We start from the raw sequence: 25,460 nt of genomic DNA, 5'->3' as shown, positions 1-25,460 counted from the left end.
TGTCGTATCTTAATATTTATTCAGAAATATAATGATATATGATTAAGTGCCTGATCCAGAGAAGTGCATTTCTGATTTATCGAACTGATAGAAATGACTCAAAGTGATTGGAGTATCATGTAGTTAAAAATTTAACTGTAAACAAGGAAGTTAAATAAAATATTTAGTCACCTTTAATGACACCTTAACAATCTTAAAAGGAAGAGATAAATGCCATGTAATTAGAAATCAGTTAATGTGTAAGTAATGGTGTAAACAAACAAAAACCTTCCACAACCATTCCCTACCCACCATGTGTTAAAAAAAAATAACATATAGGAAATAAATATGAGGTAAGCATGGGGGAATTATTAGCATCAGAGAATTCTGCTGCTATTTTATGCTCCCCGTGTGTCCTCAGCAGCCCTTCAACGCCAAAACTTCCATGAGTTTGTTGCAGAAGTTTTGTGCAACTGCAGTTGTTGGGCAGTAGGCATTGAGTATGTTACTAAGTATGTTATTAATGTTGTTCTTAATTGATATCATAGGGAACTTCCCTACCCCCTTTGCCTTCCCCCCCCCCAAAAAAAAAAAAAAAAAAAAATTGAAAAGGTGTTAAAGATGTGCAGAGCAGAGTATCCAGATTGATTCAGGTCCATTGTAGGTAGATATCTGGAAAAAGAGTGAAGCGCTTATTGCAATCTGCGTAGTAAGCCTCTTGTCTTAACGTGGTGGCATCAATTAGAAGCAAGGTTGTTGGGTTTTGTTGTTGTTGTTTAGTTTGTTTTATTATTTGTTTGCTTTATTTCTGGTATAAGTCCCTAAATGAACTTTGAGGTGAGTGGTAACCATTTGTAGTGCTGCTGGTGAGGTTATTGGGAAGCTGAATTTGTGCCTAGTTTTTATAAATACCCATAACCATCAAAATTTCTGTCTTCCACAAAGAAAATGTCAGTGGAGCAGTCTACCAATCTTACAAGGAGAGCATTAACTTTGGCTTTATCTGAAGATTGGACAGAGCCACCTTTAAGCAGAGAAGAAAGTTGAGGCTATAGATCAGCAGCCTTGAGATGCTCAATGGAGTTATTTTTATTTAGGAACACAGGGCTGGAAGGGACCTCTTGGGTCATTTTGAAACAAGTCAAAGTCATAATCGTGCAATTCTTGATAAATAACCTCAGCTGAAGTCAAAACAAGCTGTTCCTTTCCAGTTAAATAGCTGACCCAGGGTGCAGAATGAGACAGCTCTTTATTGGAAAAAAATACTAGATTAGAAATAACCTTTGAATCCTAAGAGCTGTACAGAATTAAAGAGCATTTACTTCCTCTGTATTTAAGAACATGGAGTTTAGCTGGCTGCCACACCACTGACTGAAGTGCCTACCATGGTATGCAGCTGCTGGGGGGTAAAGAAGGCAAAAGGAGGCTGAAAAAGTGCTATTCCCTACACTACGCAGTTGACGCTTGTGCAGCTGTCAGCATCTTTGGTGCTCCTATCAAATTCTGTGTCCTCTTTGAATGTGTTCCACTGTGTGTGGTGACGTGTAGGAAATGAGATAAGGGGCTGGCAAGCCTGTGCTGGGGGGACAGACAGACGGACAACATTGTTCAGTGGGGAAGGGAGGGTCTGGCCTCAGCAAATATTTAACCTTACACGTCTGGTGGTCCATTGTACGTGCTCTGTGACAATGTTTCTCTCTGTTCTTTAACATTTTTCTTTTTTTCCCCTCTCCCATCCTTTGCTGCTCTTCTTGTGCCCTTTCTGTTCTTCTTCGGTTGTTGTTCTTTTCTTCTGTTGTTTTTCTTTTTGTTTATTAAAGGTGTGGCAGTTGGAGAAAAAGGAACAGAAAATAAGAAAATTAAAGGAAGAGGTTAAGATATATAAACGTGTAAAAAGCCTACAAATAATTAATGCTTGGTACAATCTTAAGGATAAATAAGAAATGCAGTAAAACTATCCTAGTGAGCTAAGTAAATAGGGTAAATGTGGGAAAATATTAAAACTGTCCTGGAGCTCGGTGAGTAGGGTAAATGTAGCAAACATCCACAGTTTCATTACCTTTCAGTCTAAGCATTAATGGATTTTCTCCAGCTGTGCCTAGGCTGCTTTATATTTGTTCTTCATAAAATTCGTCTGCACGAATGTTCTCCAAGTGACTTTGAAAGCTGTGTATGTTTCTGTTCACAAGAAAACAGAGTTTGAATTCCTTTGTGTGAATAAATCTGCTCTGGGAGTGTGTCCTGGCATTCATATGCAGACTGGCACAAGTTTCTCAGGCTCAGGTAGTGAGTGGCATCTACAGAGAATGTATATGTATGTATTTCAACTTTGCATTGATCCAAAAAGAAAATTCTTGTGTTAAGCACATTTCTGTAATGCCAAACAGGTAAGAATTCGTTGAATCCCATGCTTATTTACAGTGGTATTTAGATTTGAGCCAACTCCTTTGGGATAAACTACACAAAATCCTTTCGTGCAGTTCTGAAAGGAATTGCAAAGTCATCTTAATGTGCAGCTGTTTTAACTTTCGTGGTGTAGAGGAGCAGAAAGCAGCAGGGGTGAGAGCCCAGGCTGGGCACAGGTGCTGCTGCTCCTGCTGTGGGCACTGTCAGCGTGCCTGCGTTTTCATCTGAATTCATTGCCTGCTCAAAACAAAGTGTTTTGAGAATATAAAAGACATAAAATATACATAATATAAAAGAATATAAAATATATTAAATTATATATAATTATGCAAATTATATATAATTATAAATTATATAAATAATATAATATAAAATATAAAAGTTTTTGAGTATAAAAGAATATTTATAAAAGGTTTAGAAGGCAAGCAAACAGAGCTGGGTGTGCGGAGAGTCTACGCTCCACCAACATGCACACACGAACATCAAACATTCTAAATATACAGAACATTGCTTTTACATACTAAACCTGAGTATGCCTATACAATGAGAAAAGGTAACAAACAATCCTTTAAGTTCCATTACTTAACAGTCTCCATTTACCCTTCCTTTTGAACAATACGTCTTGCTTTAAGTTGTCAAGCAACTCAGTCTTCGGGCCTTACGTATCCTGTTCTTCCCGGATCGAAGACAAGCATATCCATCTCCTTTTCAAGGCCAATGAGGCCTGGGTCAAAAGGCAAGTCTAGGTCACCAGGAGGCGTAACAGCAAAAGCCTTCAATGGCTGTAGCAGCAGAGGGGCCCATGGCACAGCAGTCGGATCAGTAGAGGAGCCCGCAGCTCCTTCACTGTCTGGCAAACCACACGTGTCTGACTGTGGTCCCACAGGGCTCTTTAAGGCCTCAGAGACTGCTCGCCAGGTGCCGAGCAATCCCACTGCTACCTTGTTGTTTTTAGTAGCAGAGTCCCACACCTTGACCTCAATTTGGTCCCATATTTCAGGCTCATAAACTGTCTGACTGTTAATAAGGAGAATAAGCTGTAAGGTTACCAGGACAGTCTTTGTTTCTAAGGACGTATGATTCCCCATAATGCGCAGCTGCTTACCAGCGAGGGGCAGTTGTGTGTACGGCTCCGCTTCTCTCAGTTGGAGCTTCTTCCCAGCTCCAGCGCGCCTATTTCCAGAGACTTCCTGTACAAGCTTCTCTTAGCGGTTTGCTGGGTTTGGCCGAACCCATATTCATGAGGCAATCAAAGTGCCTGTTCCCGTCTTGGTCTCCGTTCTGCTGTCCTGTTCCTTTTCATTCCTTCTTCCTACTTCTTTATTGATGACATCACTTCATTGTGTTGCCTTCTTTTTTTTGATCTTGAGAGCAGGCTCCCCTCTTATACCCTTCACCCCACAGCAGTTCTTTTCAAAACAATTTTTCGTTGGTCAAACAGCTTTGCAAATAACAGCAACAGCAAACACCCAGAAACTTCCATGCCTTAATGGCTAGAGAACAAGCAACTCTGAGACTGCATGGAGTCTCCTGAATCACACTTCTTTGCTCCCTGTAAACTCTTTTACATTCCTGATGGCCTCATCGTTAAGAGTCTGATGTTATCATCAACCACGGGGCTTTCTGACCCCCATGGCCACACTCCCACATCTCCCCCTTCTTTATTAATATCAACCATTTTTTTGACACGAGTTACCACTCCATGTATAAAAACGGTCATGCCCAGGTACATCAAAGCTGCAAGTCATGCAGCTTGACCCCAAAGAGACAAGTGTGAATGCACCTGGTGCTCCTCGGAGCAGCAATGCTTCCTTGCTCACATCACCTTCATTTCATGCTGTAGCTATATCATTATTCAGCAAGTTTGTTTAAAAAAGGTCTTTGCAGTGGCAGGAACGGTGGGCGGAGGGGGCAGTGAGGGCTGTGCTGTCTGCTCCCACGTTGTAGAGGTCAGCAGCAGCTGGCCATACGCAGGGCAGTTGGTAGGCTGCCATGGATTTCTGCGCTCTCTTCCCTTGCAGGTGGCACCATGTGGCAAGGTGCAGGATTAACCTGGCACTTTCTCAGTAGCTTCGCCCACTCCTTTCTACTGCTGGCTGAGCAGGCATGGTAAGGGAGATGCTCGCAGGAGCAATTGCTTTCCTTGCAGGGCTCTTGAAAACAGCAGCTGAAGTAAGGGATAGGTAATTTATCCTCCCACATCAGTATAACGCATTAATGTCACAGGCAGTCACTGCTCTGCGAGCTGCCAGGGTAACTGAGGCTTCCTTAGGTATAGGCAGAATTGGTTGCCACCTTCACCCCACTGCTGCCTTCTGTGAACCCACAGCAAAGCACATTTATTTGGTGCTTGATTGAACATCATCTGACAAAGGGTGCAAACAACAGAGCTCTTTCATGAGCTTTTCTTTCCACCCTGCTTTCTTTAGCAGGAGCTTTTATGCATGGATAAGGTGTGTTATAACAGCAGCCAGGACTGCAAGTGGGGATCAGGCCTTACAGTGCTAAAGGTTGAAGAGAGAGATAATTTGGGACTTAATGCTGCACTAGAAAGCTTGAGGAAAGATGAACACAAGAGTGAACTAAGGTAGGGTTGGGAAGGGAGGAGGGCATGGTTCCCCAGGTAAAGCATGTGCAGAGTCTGCGATCTGTACTGTCCATGGCATGGATGCACTTGGAAAACAGCATCAGGGTGTAAGCCAGTGAAGTTTTCTAACCTCAGCATAAATCTGTTAGGATGTCATACTAAGTGCTTATTAGGCATGCACAGTGAGAAAGCAGGTGATTATTTAACTTACCAGTTTACCTATTAATTCAGTGGCTATGACAGGCACAATACTCCCTGAAGGGAGCGTGAAGTCAAGGAGACGGTTTTGACAGGTCCTGCTATGGGAAGGTTGGGTGGCCTGTTGTTGTGTTTGCCAGGCAGCTCCCATAATGGCATTGTTTTAAGCTGCTGGTAGCCCCATTAAGTGTTTGGTGTTCACGTGTGTGTGTTAGCAGGCAGGGATCTATGAAAATAACAGCAAGTGATCACATAACCAAATACCCAATCTATAGTTGCTTAGCCTGATATGTCATCAAATTCTTCACAAGTATGCTAACATACAGCAAAAATGCTAACTGGGGTCTCAGACCCTATTGAAGCTTGCCTGGGAAGTTGGGTCAGGGACCTAGGCTGAGGACCAAGTACCCAGCTCTTGCTGTATGTGCATTAAAAATAGCTAGGGCTTTCCATTTGGAGACTGTTGAATCCTCTGAAAGATTGTGTGTGTGTTTCCACTTTATTACAACATACTTAATAAATCAGGGTTATAGTTATCTCACCTGACTTTTCTGGAACTTTCTCTTCCATCCTTAATAACCAAAATTTGAAATACAATTTTCATCCCTCCAGGAAGGGCAGCAAAATATATTGTTCAGATCCAAAATAAGAATCCCTGCCTTGCCAAGACTCTACAAAAGTGCTGCAGAGGTAACATCTGAATCACATAGGATCCCTCTGCAGTGTATCATGTGCTTATTGCAAACTCCACCAAACTGCATTACTTGTGATCGCCAGCAAAACTTCAAGCAAAATCGCTGGCACTTTATCAGTGTGCTATTAATTCAGGCAGCTGTCGTGGATTGTCATGGGATATTCTATAACCCAGGCATTTGAATGTAACATATGAAACCTGTAATAAATCCATCTTTGAGGCCCCTAGTGTTGGATGCAAAGTGTGGTTGCTGCTCGGTACTTGCTGTGCTTGTTCAGATGAGTTTGTCAGGGTAATGTTGCAATGGGAGGCTTTGCTGCCAAACCAGGATATAATCTATCTGTGACACTCTGACTTCATGCTAGATTGGATATCTGCTTTTCTTGTGGCTACGTTAGAAGCAAATACCTACGAAAGTGTTGAATTTTGTTTCCTATCTGCATAGACAGGGAGACAGGGATGTGGTTGTTGCTTGCATCAAATTGTGCTGGTTTTTTTCATGCCCTGGTCATTTACTGATCCAGAATGAAGAATCATGTAATGACACAGCCTTCACCGTCAGACAGTTGCTGCTTGGAGCTATGCAGACAGGGATGCAGAATTGACCCTATTAGTTAAAAAATCAAGAATGAGTAATTCGTTCAAGTCAGCTCAGTCCAAAAGTAAAGTACACCCTGCAAAATTGTGTCATATGGATGGATTCAGCACTTAAGATGTATGGTCTGCTCACAAATCTGCAGTGCATGCTGGAAGGCAAATACAGAATGTGGGCATCAAGTAGCAAGTCCATGGATGTGTCCTCTGTATCATGCGCCTGGAATCCTCTAACTTTTGATTGCATACTTTTTCAGCTTCCCTAATGGACTTTTAACAAAAATTTTGTAAATAATGCTATACTTCCTTGCCTACACACATACTTTTTTATCTTACTGCATTAGCCCATGTGGTTTACCTTCCTTCCTCTATTTGTTCATATGCTGCCTCAAGGCAGAGCAAGTTTTGTTTAAGTCAGATTTTGTTTCAGAACATAGTGGGGAAGAAGGGTGTGGGTATGCACTGGTTTGTGTAGTGCTGTTTGTTTGCCTTGAAGCAAATAGGTAAAGTCAAAAAATGGACTTTACGCTTCAAGGAAAAAGCCACAAGGCTTGTGAGGAGGCCAGTGATGTCCTCTGGATCATGTGGGCATCTGCAAAGGCTGCTTAGAAAACTATGTCAGCTACGTAGGCATATTTGGCTACACGTTGGAAAGTTGTGTCAGAAAACTATCCTGTCTCCTCTCTGAAACTTTCAATGATCTTTTACATACCAGAGTCCTAGCAATTGAACACCTTGAAGATGTGGTTTGAAATCTTAAACTCATTTGGATTTCCTTTGCTTTGTGTGTTTTGTTCTTATCAGCTGTGGGAATGAACTTGTAAAGACTACATCCAGCTGGGACCCTTTACAGTCACTTAGGAGCATGCATGAGGTACCAGGTTTGGAGCTGCTTACAAAAGCTCTGATAGTTGCAGCTGTGAATTTGTTTGATCTTTCTGAGCTGCTGTGACCATTGCTATGTGATCCAAACTGTGACTATGTCAGATGTCCCATTTGAGATGTGACCTTTCTAAAAAGAGTGTAGCACTTTATTAATATCAATCATCTTCTCGACACGAATTACCACTAGGAAGCTGCACTTCCTAGCCAGACAGTGTGATTTCACAGCTCCGTACCTTGACCCCTCTCTACCTTCTTTTCTTCCCTTTTTGCAGATGGCGAACAGCCCACGGGCTGGGCCACCCCAGCAAGCAGTGTCAGGAGGAGCCAGCCCCCAGCCCTGAGGAGGGGAAGAGGAGCGTGGCCGCACAGCGCCATGGCCCCGCGCAGTGGCCCACCTGATGGCGGCTGGGGCTGGATGATCGTTGCCGGCTGCTTCCTGGTCACCATCTGTACTAGGGCCGTGACGAGGTAAAGGGGCTGCTGCATGTCTCTCCGGCCTGTTGCGGCACTACCCCTTTCTTTTTTCCCCTCAGAAATATTTCTCAACAATGGAAAGAAGAGGAATAGGCCACTGCCTTGCACAAACACGATGTGTGTCTTTGGGGTGAGATGGCTTCCGCAGCTGCTGCTGGGCCGCTTTGCTGTCAGCTGGAGACAGAGGAGCCTACTCCCTGTGAACATGGATGTTAAGCTATGTTAAGCTGAGACAGGCACCCTGGGGAGGGAGAGACACTGAGACAGCATCTTCTTGGACAGTCAGTATAATATAAATGGAGTGTTTCCCTCTAAATATATATATATATATATATATATATATATATATATATATATATATAATTTTTATTATTTTTTTTAATAAAACTGCCAGGTTAAGGATCTGAAGTCTAGGATCTTGGGATAAATAGCACAGAAGTGGCATGCAAACATTGACACAGTGTAATCTCTCTCAATTAGTTAAATCTATCTGAATTAGGTTGTAGATCAGCCTGATTCCCCTGTTAGGATCATAGCTGGGCGCCATTTTGTGATTCCATTGTTGCCAGTGCAAAGCAAGGGTTCTTTCCTAGCTGAATCACACTAACCAAAGTGCTTTATATAAAGTACTGTTGGGACTACTAAACTTGCATGTGCCATATGACGTTTTGTCTCATGTATTAATTATCTTCATTTCCAATACCCTTTTGCAACTGTTTAAAAATGTCCATCCAGCTGGGATCAATACGAACCAGATTTAATTTTCCTGGGAGCTGGAGAAGACCTTCAAGAAGGTTCTCTTTACTGCTGAAGAACGAGACTGCTTTCTGTGAGGCAAATATCCCAGGTTTAACAGACTGTTGTTCATGTTATCTTTCCTAGGTGCATCTCAATTTTTTTTGTGGAGTTCCAGGCATATTTTGGGCAGGATTATGCCAGAACAGCTTGGATCCACTCCATTGTCGACTGTGCCACGATGCTCTGTGGTGTGTATTACACTTTGACGACAAGTGTGACTGCTTTTTCTTCAGTTCCATCTCGTTTTGGCACACCTGTCAGCCAGTGGAGTAGGCTGGGAAACATGGTTGCTGTGGACTCTCTGGGGTCTGGTATAACTGAGCCAATTCCCTCAGCATAGTTGGGCAGGAAGGGAGTGTCTTCATACTACTGAAAAGAAACACAGTTTTGTTTTGTCAAATGATCTAAGTTTCCAGAAATGTACTTTTGTCAAGGTCTAGTGGGACAAGTTGTGTTTGAGAGCTGCTAACTGAGCATGTGTTTCTTTTGCCTATTGATTGGAATCATATTTGAGAGCTAGCACAGTCTGTACTTCTAGCCTTCGAATCATGTCACATCATCATCATTTTAGCAGACTTGTATTTACAAATATTCTTTTCCCTTAAAAGGAACTTCTGTGCTACTAAGAATAATATGCATCAATTCAGCAGCTGCACTAAAGTTTCTCATGGGTTTACTTCAAAATTATACAATTAGGTGAAAATTCAGGCTTTAATCCTGACATGGAGGGGTTAATCCATGAGAATATCCATGAAGGCTTAGGAACACAGCCGAATTGAGACATAGCAACTCTCCTGCATCAGCCAGGCTATGTCTTGAAAAAAGATAGATGAGGATAAGCTTGTCCTGGCATTACAGGTAGCAGAGAGGGAGAGGGCTGGAGATGACATCCCTTGGTAGAGGCAGGGTGACCTGGGAACTGTCACTGTAGGAGAAGTTCCGGACAGGTTTGGTGGCTCTGGAGATGGTCCTCTGGAGACCTCTCACACCTAAGTCTGGCACAGAGCCTGCAGGAAGGACGCCTGAAGTTTCTGAAGTCTGAAGAGCAGATTGCGTGTTGGGGAAGGCCTCTGCAGTTGTACGAATGGAGTAAAGAACAGCGTGGGCTGTATCCGGTTGTTGCTGTGGCCTCTCTTGACCCTGAAAACTTCAGAGTAGCTGTGTCCCATAATGACTTTGATCTGCTGAAAAAGCTACTGTAAACTTTAGCTTTATCCTGACTTTCGGGAAAATAATTTTAGAAGGTTTTTGATTCTCACACCATTCTGATAGGAAGGGTTGCTGAAAGACCACCCTGCGTAGCTGTGATCACTGCTTTCCCCTGCTTTCCTGCTGTGTCCTTTCCCTTGATGTTAGTTGCAATGAACTATTTTCGAGGACTTGCTATTAACTACCAGCTTTATTTGTTTCTTTGAAGCCCCACTTGGGAGTTTAATAAGTAATCATGTATCCTGCCAAGTTGGTATCATGCTAGGAGGGCTGCTTGCATCTACTGGACTAATTTTGAGCTCCTTCGCCGCCAGCCTGGAACATCTCTACTTATCATTAGGAGTCCTTACAGGTAGGAGGCACTCAGCTCCTTTGGTCTAGTCAGGAAAGCAACACGGGAATGATAAAAAATTACAGCCTTTCCTTTAAAGAGGGGTGATCTCTTCTCCATGTCATATTGCCACATCCGTGGTCAGTAGAGATACTGAGGCTTGTTCTCCTCATTGTGAAAAAAGGGATTCTGGCTGAAGTCAATGGGTGAACTGCCCAAATATTGCATGCTGCTACAGCATCTCTTTAACGTTAGAGAGAAGACTATGGAAAAAGCTGTGAAATTATGGAAGCTCAAGAAGGACTTCCGCTACCAGTGATACACATAAAATTTTCTCTTTTGCCTGTGATTTGTGAGGATTTTGTTGTGGTAGTGGTTCTAGAGTGCCCCCAAATATTTGCATATTAAAAAATGAAATTTAAATCAAAACAAAAGAACTAAGCGGGCAGGGTAGCCCTGGGTGAATACGTAGTACTTCAGCTGTGCACTTTATCTGCATTATATTCCCTTTGAAAAGCAAACACATCCCTGGCTGATAGTATTGCTGTAGCAGCTCCTCCATTTGCATTCAGGTATGTAGATAGCAGATATTTTTGCTCTGTCCAACTTTCCCATGTTTGCAGTGAACTGAGGAACATTAGTGGTGCCCATAGTCACACTGACATTCCTTCATTATTAATACTGACCTGGTAGCCACGGTGATATAAGCCCTTGTACTTGGTCCCCTGCTGTTTAGTAAGGAGATGGTGGAATTACTGCAGTTCACATGCTGCCAACAGCTTATTTAAAAAAAAAATAAATCCGTGTTGTAGTGCATGTAGCTCCTTCATTACAGTGTTAATCTGTTGACAAATGTGTTCATAACAAATAAAAAGGTTCCTTGTAACTTAAAAGGGCTGTGCCACATACAACCCTAATGCCACAGAGGCTTCCTTAGTGAAAACCACAATTAATATTGGGTTGGAAAAGCAATTGCACTTCATAGATGGGGCTGTAAAGAGTCCATTCTGCAAGCAGTTAACTTCTAGTCTGTAGGGAGTGATTAATGTAGAGATAACTGTCGGTAAATGCTAGTGGTGATGCTCCAATCCAGAGAGGAGGCAGGAACATAACTGACAAAGGTCCATAAAAATGCAGGACTTGAAACTGTGAAAAGTGAGGCAGAGATGAGAAAGGGGACTGACAACAGGTAGCAGAGCTCACTCTAAGAGACATGGAAATATTTTCAGTCACAAACTTTGCATTTCCACTTTTCACTGGACATTTTTGGCTTTTGGGGACCTATTTCCTCTGCCAACTCATTTGAAATAGAGTATGCTTGTCACAGCTGCTCTGCCATCTCCTTCCCTTGCCCCCTCTAATCCACTTAGCTCAGCACTTGCCCAGCACAGAGGAGGCCTTTGAGGAGAACCTTGCAAGCCGGTTATGGCACAGATGATTACCTCCCTGGCTGGCAAGTTCTGCCGGAAGCCATGGGGACCCTTTTAACCAGAACGTAGGATGTGTTCCAAAACCCTAGTCAGTAACACGTTTCAGTGTCTGATTCAGAAGTGCATGTTTAGTATTGGAGCGAGTAATTGATGGTTAAAATTGCTCTGGTTTCTGTAGCAGAGACCACAGTCTTTTCCAAGAGATGGATTTTATTTGTCTGCTGACTTGGGCATGGCTTTTTCTTCTGAGGCTTTTTTCCCCTCCTTACTTGTACAAAGAGATTTACAAATGCTCAGGACTCCAACCAGCTGCTGCATTGAGTTAGTTTAGCTGACTAAAACACGTTTAGTGCAGGATATCAGTGACAGAGTCTAACTCCTTGTGCTGCCTTTGAGACCTGAAAATGAATAGCTGGGTTTGCACCAGACTGAAACACAAAGCATTGCCTCACCAGACCAGTGTGCCCCACACTGGTGTCTGTGTGGGCTCTGGGATGAGACCTCACGTGGTATCCAGGAGACCTCATCTGGTATCCAGAAAAAACTGACATGCTATTTTTCTGATGTTCATTGATAGTCCTTGTTCTCATTATTAAATGCACCCCGTCGCTCCTGTCTGAGCCTTGTTATCATAGATTTATAATGATCCATTAGATTTGTCGAGTCAGTGACCCTGATGGTGGAAGAAGGGAATCATCCTGGTTTCTTTTCACACTATGACTGGGCTGCATGTCAGGAAGAGCTTCCTATTCATTCGTGCTGATGGAAGTAGGCTGTGTGGTTTAATTTAATGTGTTCCATATGTTTGTGCTCAGAATTAAGCCATCTGCACTGTGCTTTCTCTTCCAGGACTTGGGTTTGCACTCTGTTATTCCCCAGCCATCGCAATGGTGGGCAAATATTTCAACAAGAGGAAAGCATTGGCTTATGGAATAGCCATGTCTGGAAGCGGAATTGGTACCTTCATCCTGGCCCCTGTGGTCCAACTCCTAATTGAGCAGTTTTCCTGGCGTGGGGCATTACTCATCCTGGGAGGTTTTGTTCTAAACCTCTGTGTCTGTGGTGCCTTGATGCGGCCCATCGCCCTTAAGGAGGACCGTAAAACTGCTCCGGGGCTTCTTGAACAGGAGTATGTCCCTGAAGTACAGAAACAAGACTTAAAACGAATGTCCATCTGTTCACCTTTAATCAAAGCATGGTCGCACGAGTGTTTATGCTACTGTTCATGGAAGGAATATGACTTTTTGCTGATGCCAGGCTTCATGGTGCTAGCAGTGTCGGTCTTATTTATGGCGTATGGCTGCAGCCCTCTCTTTGTCTACTTAGTGCCTTATGCCTTGAGTGTTGGAGTGAGCCATCACCAGGCTGCCTTCCTCATGTCCATACTTGGTGTCGTTGATATCATTGGTAACATCACCTTTGGATGGCTAACAGACAGAAGGTAATGGCGTGCGGCTAAGGAAATGCAAGCTTTAGCCAGTGGGAGGCTAGATGCAAATGGGGTGTAATGCATATAAAAGGTAACATGGATGTTGTCTGTAGCACCTGTAACGTTTCTAGAAAACCAATGAACAAACTTTCAGAAATGCTTGCTGTTTAATGGTTTTGTCTCTTTGGAGTTCATTGGCATCTACTGGACCCCGCCCAACCCCAAGAAACGATGTGTTTCTGAAAAGCTCAAAGCTCTTCCATTTGACCATGGAAATGTAACCTCTTTCCTAAGGTATATCAAGCATGAACTTCTGTACCTAATCCCTAGAGCATGATGCTACTTGTGCCTTTCCATCTCTTTTGTGCTGCTGGAGGGATGCAGAAGTGATGGAAAAGGACCAAGTACATGCCTACCACTGTCAGGCATGTACTTCAGGGCTGACCTAAAACTGTTATACATCTCCCAGTATAAGAGAACTCACCATGCTTTATTAACTCAGCCATTCGAGACATCTGTGTGCAGCATCTGGCTAAACTAAGAGATGTTTTGGTTCTAAGAAGCACATTATTATTTGTGCTTACTCAGTTTGTAGGAAAAATCAGTCATTGGTTTTGTGGGGCAGGGAGAGAGGAATTGCCATCTCACTTGGCTAAACTAACAGTGTTTAAGGGCCAATGTGAAGCTGAGAGAGATGTACTGTAGCATTTTTTGCATAATACTGAGAGCACCTTTTAATACTGAGAGGACCTTTTTGGGCTGGAAAGCCCCTGAAATACTGCTTTGAACACTGAGACTTCAGAGGGCTGCAAAATCCTGGCAGCCTCGCTAGGGGCAGCCCTGAGAATAGTGTGGGGTGCTGCTCTCCAGGTGTTTCTGCAACTGTAGCAGGGTATCTTTCGTCAGCCAAGCACCTCACTGGTTGAGCTTTTAAGCTCATCTTGAAGATGGAGTAATAAGTTGGACTTAAATTTGAGCAACATGAAAGAGAGACTGAAGTGCTGCACAGTGACTGCGATGCTGTGTCCAGTGATATCCTTTCCTGTTTTGAATTTGCAGGTGTCTGAAGAAGCATCGGCACTTTTGCTACCTCTTTGCTGTGGGAATGGATGGCCTCTGCTGCCTTTTCTTGCCAGTTCTCCAGACCTTCCCCTTGCTTGTGCCTTTCTCCTTTACCTTTGGCTACTTTGATGGAGCCTATGTAACGCTGATCCCTGTTGTGACGGCAGATGTTGTGGGAACTTCTTCCTTATCTTCAGCACTGGGTGTTGTGTATTTTCTGCATGCCATACCGTATCTAGTGAGCCCGCCTGTTGCAGGTCAGTTCACAAATGACTTTCCTATAATCTCATCATTACTTTGATTTCAACTGTTGACCAAAGCAAAATAGTCTGGCATTTAGTCTAGAGCTTGAACAAAAATAGATATCAATGTGATAGTAAACATTTTAATGTCACTTTCAATTACCATTTTACAATTTGATGGAAGATTTATTTGAAAAAATCTTTTTTTTTTTTTCTTTTTCCTGGAAGCTTTTGAGCATCTCATGTTTTACCCTCTGACAGAGCATTCTCTTTCTGTGGAACTGTGCACTGAAGGGTGAAGCACAGGCATGCACCCTGTGGTGTCCAGGTGGAGAGGGCCTGGCCCCTGGCTCTGGGCTGCTTTCCTGCAGCTTGTTTCTCTGTCGCTAGTGACTAAAAGCTGTGGTACAGTATTTACTCTAATTTTCAAGCTATAGGTTTTTCAGCATTTTGAGTATATTAGTAACAGTCCCCATTTTTCCCTTTGAATTGGTCAAAATGATATTCCTCTGGTGTGTTTATTGGACTGGTGGGATAAAGGTGCAAAGTGCCTTGTCATCTCCTTTTTGGATTCCCAGGAAGAAATGCAGGTGGGCTTTGGTGGGATGTAATAGGAAAGGATAGGAAATACACGCTGAATGGGAAGGTAGCCCCTGAGCAGAGAAGCAATACATGCAGACCTTCATAAGACTTGAGATCCACTTAAGCTCTGTCTTGATAGAATGATTTCTACATATAGAGTAAGCTGAAATTAAAAAACAAAACAAAACAAAGAACAGACAAAAACACTACGAAATTGGGTTTCTAAGAGCTGTTACATTATCACTTCACATAGGTTAGAAATTGTGTAAGTAGATGGAAGAAAAGATTTCTCTGAAATCATACAGTTTTGAAAATGATAGCTAAAGAGATTCATTGCAAGTTGTTGTTTTTTTTTATTTTTTTTGATATAGAGGACTTAATCTTTTTATCTCTGAACTGCTTTGAACAGTGGGTGAGTCAGCTTCACTACTGTTGGTCACAAACTCACAAACTCATCCCTGTGGTATCAAACCATCTTTTCCCCTATCAGTTTCATTGCAGTGAAGTAATGATGAAAGCTGTACTCCTGTTATTCTTTAGAAAGATCTTGACACAGTTTTGAATATTATAGAAGGTCAGAAATCTTTTTCAAATGTATAAATATGTCTTGTACATCTCTGCTATTCACATCAATTTCCAATTGGACTCTATTTCTGAGGCTTTTAATTTAATTTTCTGTAGCAAAAGATACTGCAAAAAGGAATACTTTGAAGTGATGCGCGAGCCTAGGGCGTAGCTCACTAGCTTCAGTCAGAGGATCTCATATACACTGTATTTAATCCTGTGGCTCTTCTAAGCATGTCTAAAGACTTCCAGTTAAATCCACATGGTTGAAAGATGTCTGTGCAGTATCGTGGTGATGACTGCTGTGCTTTTTCTCATGGGTTTGACTTCCAAACAAAGGCACATAATAAAATTATCTGCCTGCTGATGTTGTGGACAAATTTCCCCCAGCCCCGGGAGGTAAAGGTATAGTGATGGCAATGTAAACCTGTCTTGTTTGATGGCGTTTGTCTGTGATCACAGGACTTGGCAAATTACAAGAATTCTGTCAAGACTGAAAAAAAAAAATGACTTGTCTTCCTACAGGTTGGCTTGTGGATACAACAGGCAGTTACACCGCGTCATTCCTCCTGTGTGGATTTTCTATGATATTTAGTTCAACGTTACTGTGTTTTGCGAGACTGGCAAAGAAAATCAAAAGAACGCGTTTAAGGTCACTCACCAATGACACCCACAGCAAACATCACATCTGGACAAATGGAGCAATAGCTTACTCTGTCACCGGAGAATTAGACCAAAAGGATGCTGAACTTTTGTCTGTGGATACAAGCAGCTATAGCAACAGATGACAAGCACTGTCAAAATTCAGCGCTGTGCAGCCATGACTGAGACAGAGGGGGCTGCATCGTGTTGCAATGCTGAAGATGCTACTTCTGTGAAACAAGGCATCTCCGTTAGATTTTTATGTCAGGTTTTGGTAGGCTAAAATCTACACACAGAATAGAAAGTTAATGCAGTAATAGAACAAAGCTAGACTGAAAGTGAAGAGAGTTGGTAGATACAAGTGTCGACAGATTTATTTCTAAGGAAATATGTTGACTCCAAAGGTAATCTCAAAAAACGTAATTGGATATAATGAAAAGAAAAATACAAAGTAATCAGTCACCAAAGCTGAACAATAATGTTTAAATTATTTCAAAAATCGTATTAATGAAATAATTTTTTTGGTGTTCCAGTCAATTGTTTCAATGGAGTAACACATGCCACTGAGAAACCTCTCCATTTATCAGTGTTCATTAAACTCTTTGTCAAATGCCAAAGCTATTTGTTATAAAATCCGCCAGGAAGCTGTGATTAATGCTGAAAGCATCTCTGAAGCAGCTTTAATTTTTACAGCACGCCTGAATCTTGTACATACATTGCAACTTCATTTCAAATGTGGTTTTAGAGCTACTTTCCTCGTCCTCCTACAGCAAAATTTTGAGGTGGCTGCTGTTTTTTTTTTGTTTGTTTGTTTGTTTTTCATTTTTCTTTTTTTTTCTTTCCCTTGGAAATCTCTAAAGGATGAATTTCTAAACATTGACATTCCCGGTATGATCCTCCAGCTGATCTTTTCTGGGTGGATGGAAGAGTTGCTGTGGCTGCTCAGCCATCTGAAAAGGAGTGAATCTGTACCAGGAGACTAGGTGTGCTGGTAGACAAACCTGCTCTAGCTTCATTAGTTGGAAGAAGTCCAAAGGCAGCCCAGGAAACTGGGAGGAGAAGCTCTTGTTTTTCCAAATGCAGAGTCTCTTCCTCCTGCAAAATCACTAGTTGCTGAAAAAATTAATTTTTGCGAGCAGATGACTGAGAAACTCCCACCCCAGATGCTCTACCTAAAGAAGATCTCGGCAGACAAGATGCTCATCCTGCATACTGCAATGGCAAGCCTGTCCCTTTTTGGATCCAGGAGACATATCTTCAGGTGGTGCAAATTACTCATTTATACTAACTGGAGAGCTGATCGAGTCACTTGTCCTGGCTGGCCAGACAGCAGCGGCTGTGATTTGCTGATGATTTCCTCTTACTTGTGCTAGGGATGTACTACAGCTGGCTGACTTGTTGAACCTAGAGACTGAATGTAGCTCATGGCAGTAAATTACTGATGTGATGGTTTATTAATTAACAAGATGCTTCTACATTTCCAAAGTGAAACTGTTAGAGATGGAGGAACTTCACATTCTGAAGTGCAAATCTTTTCTGTTTGATGCTGTATAAAACTGTATTCTGTTCACTAGCAAATTGATCAGAGTCCAGATAAGTTTTATTAATGCTATGCTAGTAATTTTGTTAATCACTTGCGGTATAGTTGATGTTTGCTATTGGTGTCCTATTCCATTCTGTGCCTCAGAAGGGAAAGCAACACAGGCTGCTGTTCACAAATTTGAATTAGATCAGGAGTACACCCACAGGGTCATAATGTATTTTTATATATATACGAATAGTATGTGTATCAATTTCTTCTATTTTTCATGCATATTTCAAATATAACATATTAAAATTGTTTGACTTCAGTTGTCTGCACTCAAAGCATTTACCACTACCATGCTCCAGAAGTACATTTAGAAGTACAGTTAAAGATTGTTTTATTAAGGGATGATAATGTTCAGGCTGTTCTCCATACAGGGTAGGCTGGCATAGCACAGTGCAGCAGTAGGCACAGACACCTCAGAAATCTGTGAACAATTTGCCAGGATAACGTGGTGCTTTCCCACCAGCCCACTGAGCACTGATGGATGCAAGCTTGGATAGAGCACTCTGATGAATCCTGTCTGTGCTAATGCTCTGCTCCAGGTGTTCCATGCAGTGCATGAAAATACAGTGTAAGTGCAGAATATGATTAATATTAATATGATTTAATTGGTTTTATATATTTTTTTCTAGGCCTTTGGACAGCTCTGCCATTTCAGCTTTGTGTTTAGTCTTGCATTGCACCTTTGGAAAGTTGCATTTTCATGTTAGCAAAAAGTATATGTGGGCAACTAACACATCCCTAGGTGGATTTAGCACTTACTCCCCCATGGAGTGAATGAGTGGGTCCTGAAGAGCAGGGTATTTAGGGATCCAGTGAATGGGGCCCAAACAAACAAAAAAGTGCATAGGAGCAATTGCATTAAATGAAGTGTCCACAAACAAGCCCCAGTTTTGCAAAGGTGAGCTAAGCGAAACCACCCTGAGGCTTCTTGTTACTCTATGGAAACCTCCCACTGCTGGGATGTCACTTGCTACAAACCCCAGCTGCCCAACAGCTCCGGGTCTGAATTTAACCCCAAACTCCCAGTGCTGAGCAGTGCTCAGCTGGTGGGGCCTGCAGAGCTACTCTGTCCTAGGTGGCAGCCGGACACTTGCTTGTGCAGATGCAGGATGCTGTCAGGGCTTCTTAAAGAGTAATGAATGACAGTGGGCTGGAAAGGCAGTGGGGGACTCAACTGCTGGAAGCACAGCATTTGTTTCTGTCCCAGGAGGTTTGAAATGGAGCAATCATCATTCTTTTGGAAGTCCTTATATTGAAGTGGGAATCGTTTATCAAATCTGTTTTGGAGAGGGAGGAAATTGTGCCTTGAAAACCTGTGTGAAAACCATGTTGGAAAAGTAAAGCCCCTTCTGAGGAAAACAAAAACATTTAAACGCTTCTACCACCTTGGATACTTTCGCCCCCGAAAAACAAAGGTGTCTGTGCTATTATATGGTGAATATACTTCATATTGCCATAATTCCTTGTCTGCTTTCCGAAGTGTCACAAGTTTGTTTGGGAAGAAAGGCTTGGTTAAGATAAGCTGTAACAACGCCTCCTGGTGGGCACAATGAAGACCTTAAGCACAGTCACAGAATCACAGAATTGTCTAGGTTGGAAGAGACCTCAAGATCATCAAGTCCAACCTCTGACCTAACACTAACAAGTCCTCCACTAAACCATATCACTAAAGTTCAACATCTAAACGTCTTTGAAAGACCTCCAGGGATGGTGACTCCACCACTATCCTGGGCAGCCCATTCCAATGCCTCACAACCTTCTCAGTAAAGAAGTTCTTCCTAATATCCAACCTAAAACACCCCTGGTGCAACTTAAGCCCATTCCCCCTCGTCCTGTCACCAGGCATGTGGGAGAACAGACCAACCCCCACCTCGCTACAGCCTCCTTTAATGTACTTATAAAGAGCAATAACGTCGCCCCTGAGCCTCCTCTTCTTCAGGCTGAACAAACCCAGCTCCCTCAGCTGCTCCTTGCAGGACTTGTTCTCCAGACCCCTCACCAGCTTCGTCGCCCTTCTCTGGGGTCTTTTGAGCACCTCGACGTCCTTCTTGTAGCGAGGGGCCCAAAACTGAACACAGTACTCCAGGTGCGGCCTCACCAGAGCCGAGTACAGGGGGACGATCACCTCCCTAGCCCTGCTGGTCACACTGCTTCTGATACAAGCCAGGATGCTGTTGGCCTTCTTGGCCACCTGAGCACACTGCTGGCTCATATTCAGCCGACTATCCACCAATACTCCCAGGTCCTTCTCTGCCTGGCAGCTCTCCAACCACTCATCTCCCAGCCTGTAGCTCTGCTTGGGGTTATTGCGCCCCAGGTGCAGGACCTGGCACTTGGCCTTGTTGAACTTCATGCAGTTGACCTCAGCCCATCGGTGCAGCCTATCCAGATCCTCCTGCAGAGCCTTCCTACCCTCGAGCAGATCGACACACGCACCTAGCTTGGTGTCATCTGCAAACTTACTGAGGGTGCACTCAATTACAGAATTACAGAATTTCTAGGTTGGAAGAGACCTCAAGATCATCGAGTCCAACCTCTAACCTAACACTAACAGTCCCCACTAAACCATATCCCTAAGCTCTACATCTAAACGTCTTTTGAAGACTTCCAGGGATGGTGACTCCACCACCTCCCTGGGCAGCCCGTTCCAGTGCCTAACAACCCTTTCAGTAAAGAAATTCTTCCTAACATCTAACCTAAAACTCCCCTGGCGTAACTTTAGCCCATTCCCCCTCGTCCTGTCACCAGGCACATGGGAGAACAGGCCAACCCCCACCTCGCTACAGCCTCCTTTAATGTACTTATACAGAGCAATTAGGTCACCCCTGAGCCTCCTCTTCTCTAGGCTGAACAAGCCCAGCTCCTTCAGCCGCTCCTCATAGGACTTGCTCTCCAGGCCCCTCACCAGCTTCGTCGCCCTTCTTTGGACCCGCTCAAGCACCTCGATGTCCTTCTTGTAGCAAGGGGCCCAAAACTGAACACAGTACTCGAGGTGCGGCCTCACCAGAGCCGAGTACAGGGGGACGATCACCTCCCTAGCCCTGCTGGTCACAGTGTTTCTGATACAAGCCAGGATGCCGTTGGCCTTCTTGGCCACCTGAGCACACTGCTGGCTCATATTCAGCCGACTGTCCACCATCACTCCCAGGTCCTTCTCTGCCTGGCAGCTCTCCAACCATTCCTCTCCCAGCCTGTAGCTCTGCTTGGGGTTATTGCGCCCCAGGTGCAGGACCCGGCACTTGGCCTTGTTGAACTTCATACAGTTGACCTCAGCCCATCGGTGCAGCCTATCCAGATCCTCCTGCAGAGCCTTCCTACCCTCGAGCAGATCGACACACGCACCTAGCTTGGTGTCATCTGCAAACTTACTGAGGGTGCACTCAATGCCGTCATCCAGATCATTGATGAAGATGTTAAAGAGGACCGGCCCCAGCACCGAGCCCTGGGGAATGCCACTAGTGACCGGCCTCCAACTGGACTTTACTCCATTCACCACAACTCTTTGGGCCCAGCTATCCAGCCAGTTTTTAACCCAACGAAGCGTGCGCCAGTCTAAGCCACGAGCAGACAGTTTCTTGAGGAGAATGCTGTGGGAAACGGTGTCAAAAGCCTTGCTGAAGTCAAGGTAGACCACATCCACAGCCTTTCCCTCATCCACCAAGCACATCACTTTGTCGTAGAAGGAGATCAGGTTCATCAAGCAGGACCTGCCTTTCATAAACACATGCTGACTGGGCCGGATCACCTGGTTCCCCTGTAAGTGCCACATGATGACACTCAAGGTAATCTGCTCCATGAGCTTCCCTGGCACCGAGGTCAAACTGACAGGCCTATAGTTCCCCAGGTCTGTCCTCCAGCCCTTCTTGTAGATGGAGGTCATGTTTGCTAGCTGCCAGTCGACTGGGACATCCCCCAATAGCCGGGACTGCTGATAAATGATGGTAAGCGGCTTGGCCAGCTCCTCTGCCAGTTCTCTCAGTATCCTCAGGTGGATCCCATCTGGCCCCATCAACTTGCATACATCCAAGTGCTGAAGCAGGTCGCCAACCATTTCCTCATGGATAGTGAGGGCCACATTCTGCTCCCCATCCCCTTCCACCAGTTCAGGATACTGGGTATCCAGAGAGCAACTGGTTTTGCCGCTAAAGACTGAGGCAAAGAAGCCATTAAGCACCTCTGCCTTTTCCTCATCTTTTGTAACCCCTCCCACCCCCTGCATCCAGTAAAGACTGGAGATTCTCCTTAGTCCTCTGTTTTGCACTGATGTATTTGTAAAAACAATTTTTGTTGTCTTTGACGGCAGTAGCCAGATTGAGCTCCAGATGAGCTTTGGCCTTTCTACTTTTGTCCCTGCACTGCCTCGCAACATTCTTATAGTCCTCCCAAGTGGCCCGCCCTCTTTTCCAAAGATTGTAAACCCTGTTTTTCCTCCTAAGCTCAAGCCACAATTCTCTGTTCAGCCAGGCCGGTCTTCTTCCCCTCCGGCTTGTCTTTGGGCACGTGGGGACAGACCGTTCCTGCACCATTAAGACTTCCTTCTTGAAGAGCGCCCAGCCTGCCTGGACTCCTCTGCCCCTCCAGCTCCTGGCCCAGGATCCGTTTACCCCTTAGAGATAGGAACCCATCTGTGGCCATCAGGCTGGGTGCCGAGTAAAGTGCCCCATGGTCAGAAAAAACAAAATTTCTGCATTGGCACCAGCCTCTGAGCCATGTGTTTATCAGGTGGGCTTTCCGTGTCCTCTCTGTACCCCTCCCTGCCACCGTAGGGATGGACGAAAACACCACCTGTACTCCCGCTCCACCCACTAACCGTCCCAGTCCCCTAAAGTCCCGTTTGATGGTCTTCAGGCTTCTCTCTTCAGTGTCATCACAGACAGCCTGGACTATTAAAAGAGGACAATAGTCAGAGGGGCGAACCAGGCTGGGAAGCTTTCTGACAATGTCCCTGACCCTGGCCCCAGGGAGGCAGCAGACTTCCCTACGGGTAGGGTCAGGCCGACAAATAGGTCCCTCTGTTCCCCTGAGAAGGGAGTCGCCCACAACAATCACCCTTCTTTCTGTCCTGGTGGAGGCAGTCCTGAGGCATGGAATCAATTTCCTCGCCCTAGGCATCCTCCTGGGTAGACTTCCTACCTCTTCCTCAGCTACCAGTCTCTCAAGCTCCAGGGCCTCAAACCTGTTGCTAAGGGCACCTGGGAAGGCGGGGCCGGTGGGGGGGCATCGCCTGCGATGTGGAGCAGGGACCTGTTTCCATTCCTCCTCAACTCCTAGGTCGCCTCCCTCTGCCTGACAGCAGCAGGGGAGGGCAGGGGGTCCACCCCCATCTGGGGGGTCTCACCCCGGTGCCTGCCCTTCAGGCCGCTCAGGGAGTTGCTCCCCAAGTCTATCTCCTGCTCACATTCCCTGATGTGGGCAGTCGGTCTGGGTGTGTACAGACTTCCTGGAGAGCGCACTGTGCCTGGTGTACACCATTGCAGCTGAGCTAGCGGCAGACCGCCGTTAGAGGAGGTGTTCGTATGGGCGGGGGGAATTGCTCTGCCCTTCCCGCTCATCCTGCCTGCCCTAACTGCCACGCCACACGCGAACTGCCGCGCCACGCCCTGACTGCCGCGCCTCACCCTTCCGACACGCCACGCCCTGTTTGCCCATCCTGGTCGACGCGCTCCAGGTCACTCGTGTTCCCTAGGGGCAGCTTTTGACCGGCCGGGGAGGGGGCGCTGCTGGCTCCGCCTACACCTCCTTCTCACCTCGTTCACCTCCCTCGGGAGGGCTGCCGGGTCCTGGCGGCTCCCTCGAGTGTGCTCGGTGCCAGAAAAATTAGCCCTGCCTGTCCGGTCCCCCGCTCCGCTGCAGAACGCGTCTGCCCCAGAGCCGATCACCTCGGCAAGTGGCCTCAGTAAATAATGCATTCTGCTAAGGGCCTTATGGTGTATTCCAGTGCAGTCTCGTAGATGATCTAGGAGGTGATTTGGCCTCTTAAACGAATGCCTCGTGCAGGGTTATCCCCCCTCCTTTTTCCTGCAGCGAGGTCTTTGCGTTCACACGCGGATCAGCCGGCCTTGCTCCGGCGCTGCTCCGCTTCTGCCCGCCGGGCTCGGGCGGCGCGGGGGGCGGTGCCGCAGCACCACCCAGCGGGACGCGATGCGGATCGCTCACGGTGATGAAGACCGCGCCTGTCAGGCTTGCGTTTTTTCCCTAAATAGCTGGCTGCCTCGCCGTGTTTCCCGGGAAAGGGGTGGCAGGGTGTGGAGGGGAGCAGGGGTGTGCAACCGGGCCTTCGGCAGCCTGTGCGACCCGTCCCTTCGTCTCTTCCCTGCTGCCCTCAGGAAGGCTTGGATGGAAATTGCGCTGAGGTGAGAAACCTCGAGACTGAGCAGGGTAGTGGGGTCACCTCGTGTACCGTTATGCCCCACAGCTGAGCCCAACACCACCGGTAATCAGCAGTTCCTGACTTCAGCCCTGCTGTTGTACCTACAAGCTCTGAGCACCGTGTCTCAGTCCCGCTCCCATCCTTCCCGTTTTCCTCCCTCCCCTTTCCCTAGGTAGGGCCACCACTGTTTGTAAGAGGAGAAGCTGGCAGGTGGCTAGAAAACAAGGCCAGATTTGGTTAAGTTTGTGAAGTTAGCAGTCCCAGGTGTGGTTGAGTGTGCAGTGCACACTGTTATGCTCCTGGCTGCTTTTGCTCATGCTATAAACGATTCTTAGAGAGCTGAGAGGGGACAGGTTCCTTGATGCTTCATTGCCTGGCACCATGTTTTACGCTCCTGTAGGACACCGTCCTGTCTGCGCACGGGGCCTGCTGCTGCTCAGGGGGCAGGAAGGCTGCCGGGGGCTGGGAACAGAAATGACCACCCTCCCACCCTCTCAGGGGCACGCGTATGGGCTGCTTAAGCGCTGGCCGTTGGATAGTGTTGCTGCCATATGTGTGGCTGAAGCTCTGACATCTTCTGAAGCTTGTCAGACTTCAGTGTGCACCTTAACCTGGTGTGTGGGCTCTGCCACCGGCTGGCTTCGTTCTACATGACTGACTAGGGCTCAGGAGTGTTCTGGAAGTGCAGTCTTAATTTTCCCCAAGCACCATCATCTATTATGCCCCCCAAGCACCATCATCTATTATGCCAAGGTACGTAATGTGGAATTAGACTGGCAAGCCATGAATACCTTTAGTTTAGTGATCTGAAGACAATCACTTCCTTAAGCTAGTCACTGTCCTTTCAACCCTTTCTTCCCTTGTTGCGTGCTTTTTGTTCACACTGCTCTTCTCCCACCTGCACCTTGCACTCAGGTTTCCATTTCTCTGGTTCTCCAGCTTCACTCCATGCCCCAATTCCGGTTCAGTACATTGCTCGTGTTTTCTGTCCCTTGTTTCACCACATAGCCACAGACAACCATCTCTCTGGCATCTCAGACACTGCCTTTCCTTCCACTCCAGATGTTTGCTCTAATGGCTCCCAAGAGTGCCAGTTTGGGTAAACTATATGTATGCTATTTTCTGCACAAATTGATTCTCTGGAGGAGCATCTCTGAACCCAGCCTCGCCGAGAGTCTGGGAAAATAAATGGGGCTATCTCCTGACCTTTCCATGTCCCGCCCAAACTTTATCCCTTTTACTCTTTTGAATGGATGTTTCCCTTTCTTTCATCTACTAACATGAGCATTAGTCAGAGAAGAAATACTAGAAGCAGCAATTGGACGATGCAATGCTCTTTGATAGTTCACAACAATGATACATGTTTTCAGTTCCAAGTAAACTAGACAAACAG

The 25,460-nt window shown here is 45.4% G+C and overlaps 1 protein-coding gene across 7 annotated transcripts in view; it reads left to right on the top strand.

The window, feature by feature from the left end:
* SLC16A12 (solute carrier family 16 member 12) overlaps positions 1-17,956 on the top strand; it is a 31,997-nt gene extending 14,041 nt beyond the window's left edge. For all 7 annotated transcript variants that reach the window (XM_013108427.5, XM_027459768.3, XM_027459769.3 and 4 more), the window contains exons 2-7: positions 7,616-7,811; positions 8,700-8,803; positions 10,033-10,176; positions 12,435-13,026; positions 14,074-14,333; positions 15,990-17,956. In XM_013108427.5, the coding sequence (XP_012963881.1) occupies positions 7,717-7,811; positions 8,700-8,803; positions 10,033-10,176; positions 12,435-13,026; positions 14,074-14,333; positions 15,990-16,252 (1,458 nt within the window). In that variant the 5' untranslated portion in view covers positions 7,616-7,716 and the 3' untranslated portion in view covers positions 16,253-17,956. The remainder of the gene's footprint in view (positions 1-7,615; positions 7,812-8,699; positions 8,804-10,032; positions 10,177-12,434; positions 13,027-14,073; positions 14,334-15,989) is intronic.
* The last annotated feature ends 7,504 nt before the right edge of the window (positions 17,957-25,460 follow it).

This window comes from Anas platyrhynchos, chromosome 6, assembly GCF_047663525.1.
Source record: "Anas platyrhynchos isolate ZD024472 breed Pekin duck chromosome 6, IASCAAS_PekinDuck_T2T, whole genome shotgun sequence".
In the NCBI taxonomy this organism is placed as follows: Eukaryota; Metazoa; Chordata; class Aves; order Anseriformes; family Anatidae; genus Anas; species Anas platyrhynchos.
The sequence above is the reverse complement of the archived record's forward strand: the minus strand, read 5'-3'. Positions and strand labels throughout refer to the sequence as shown.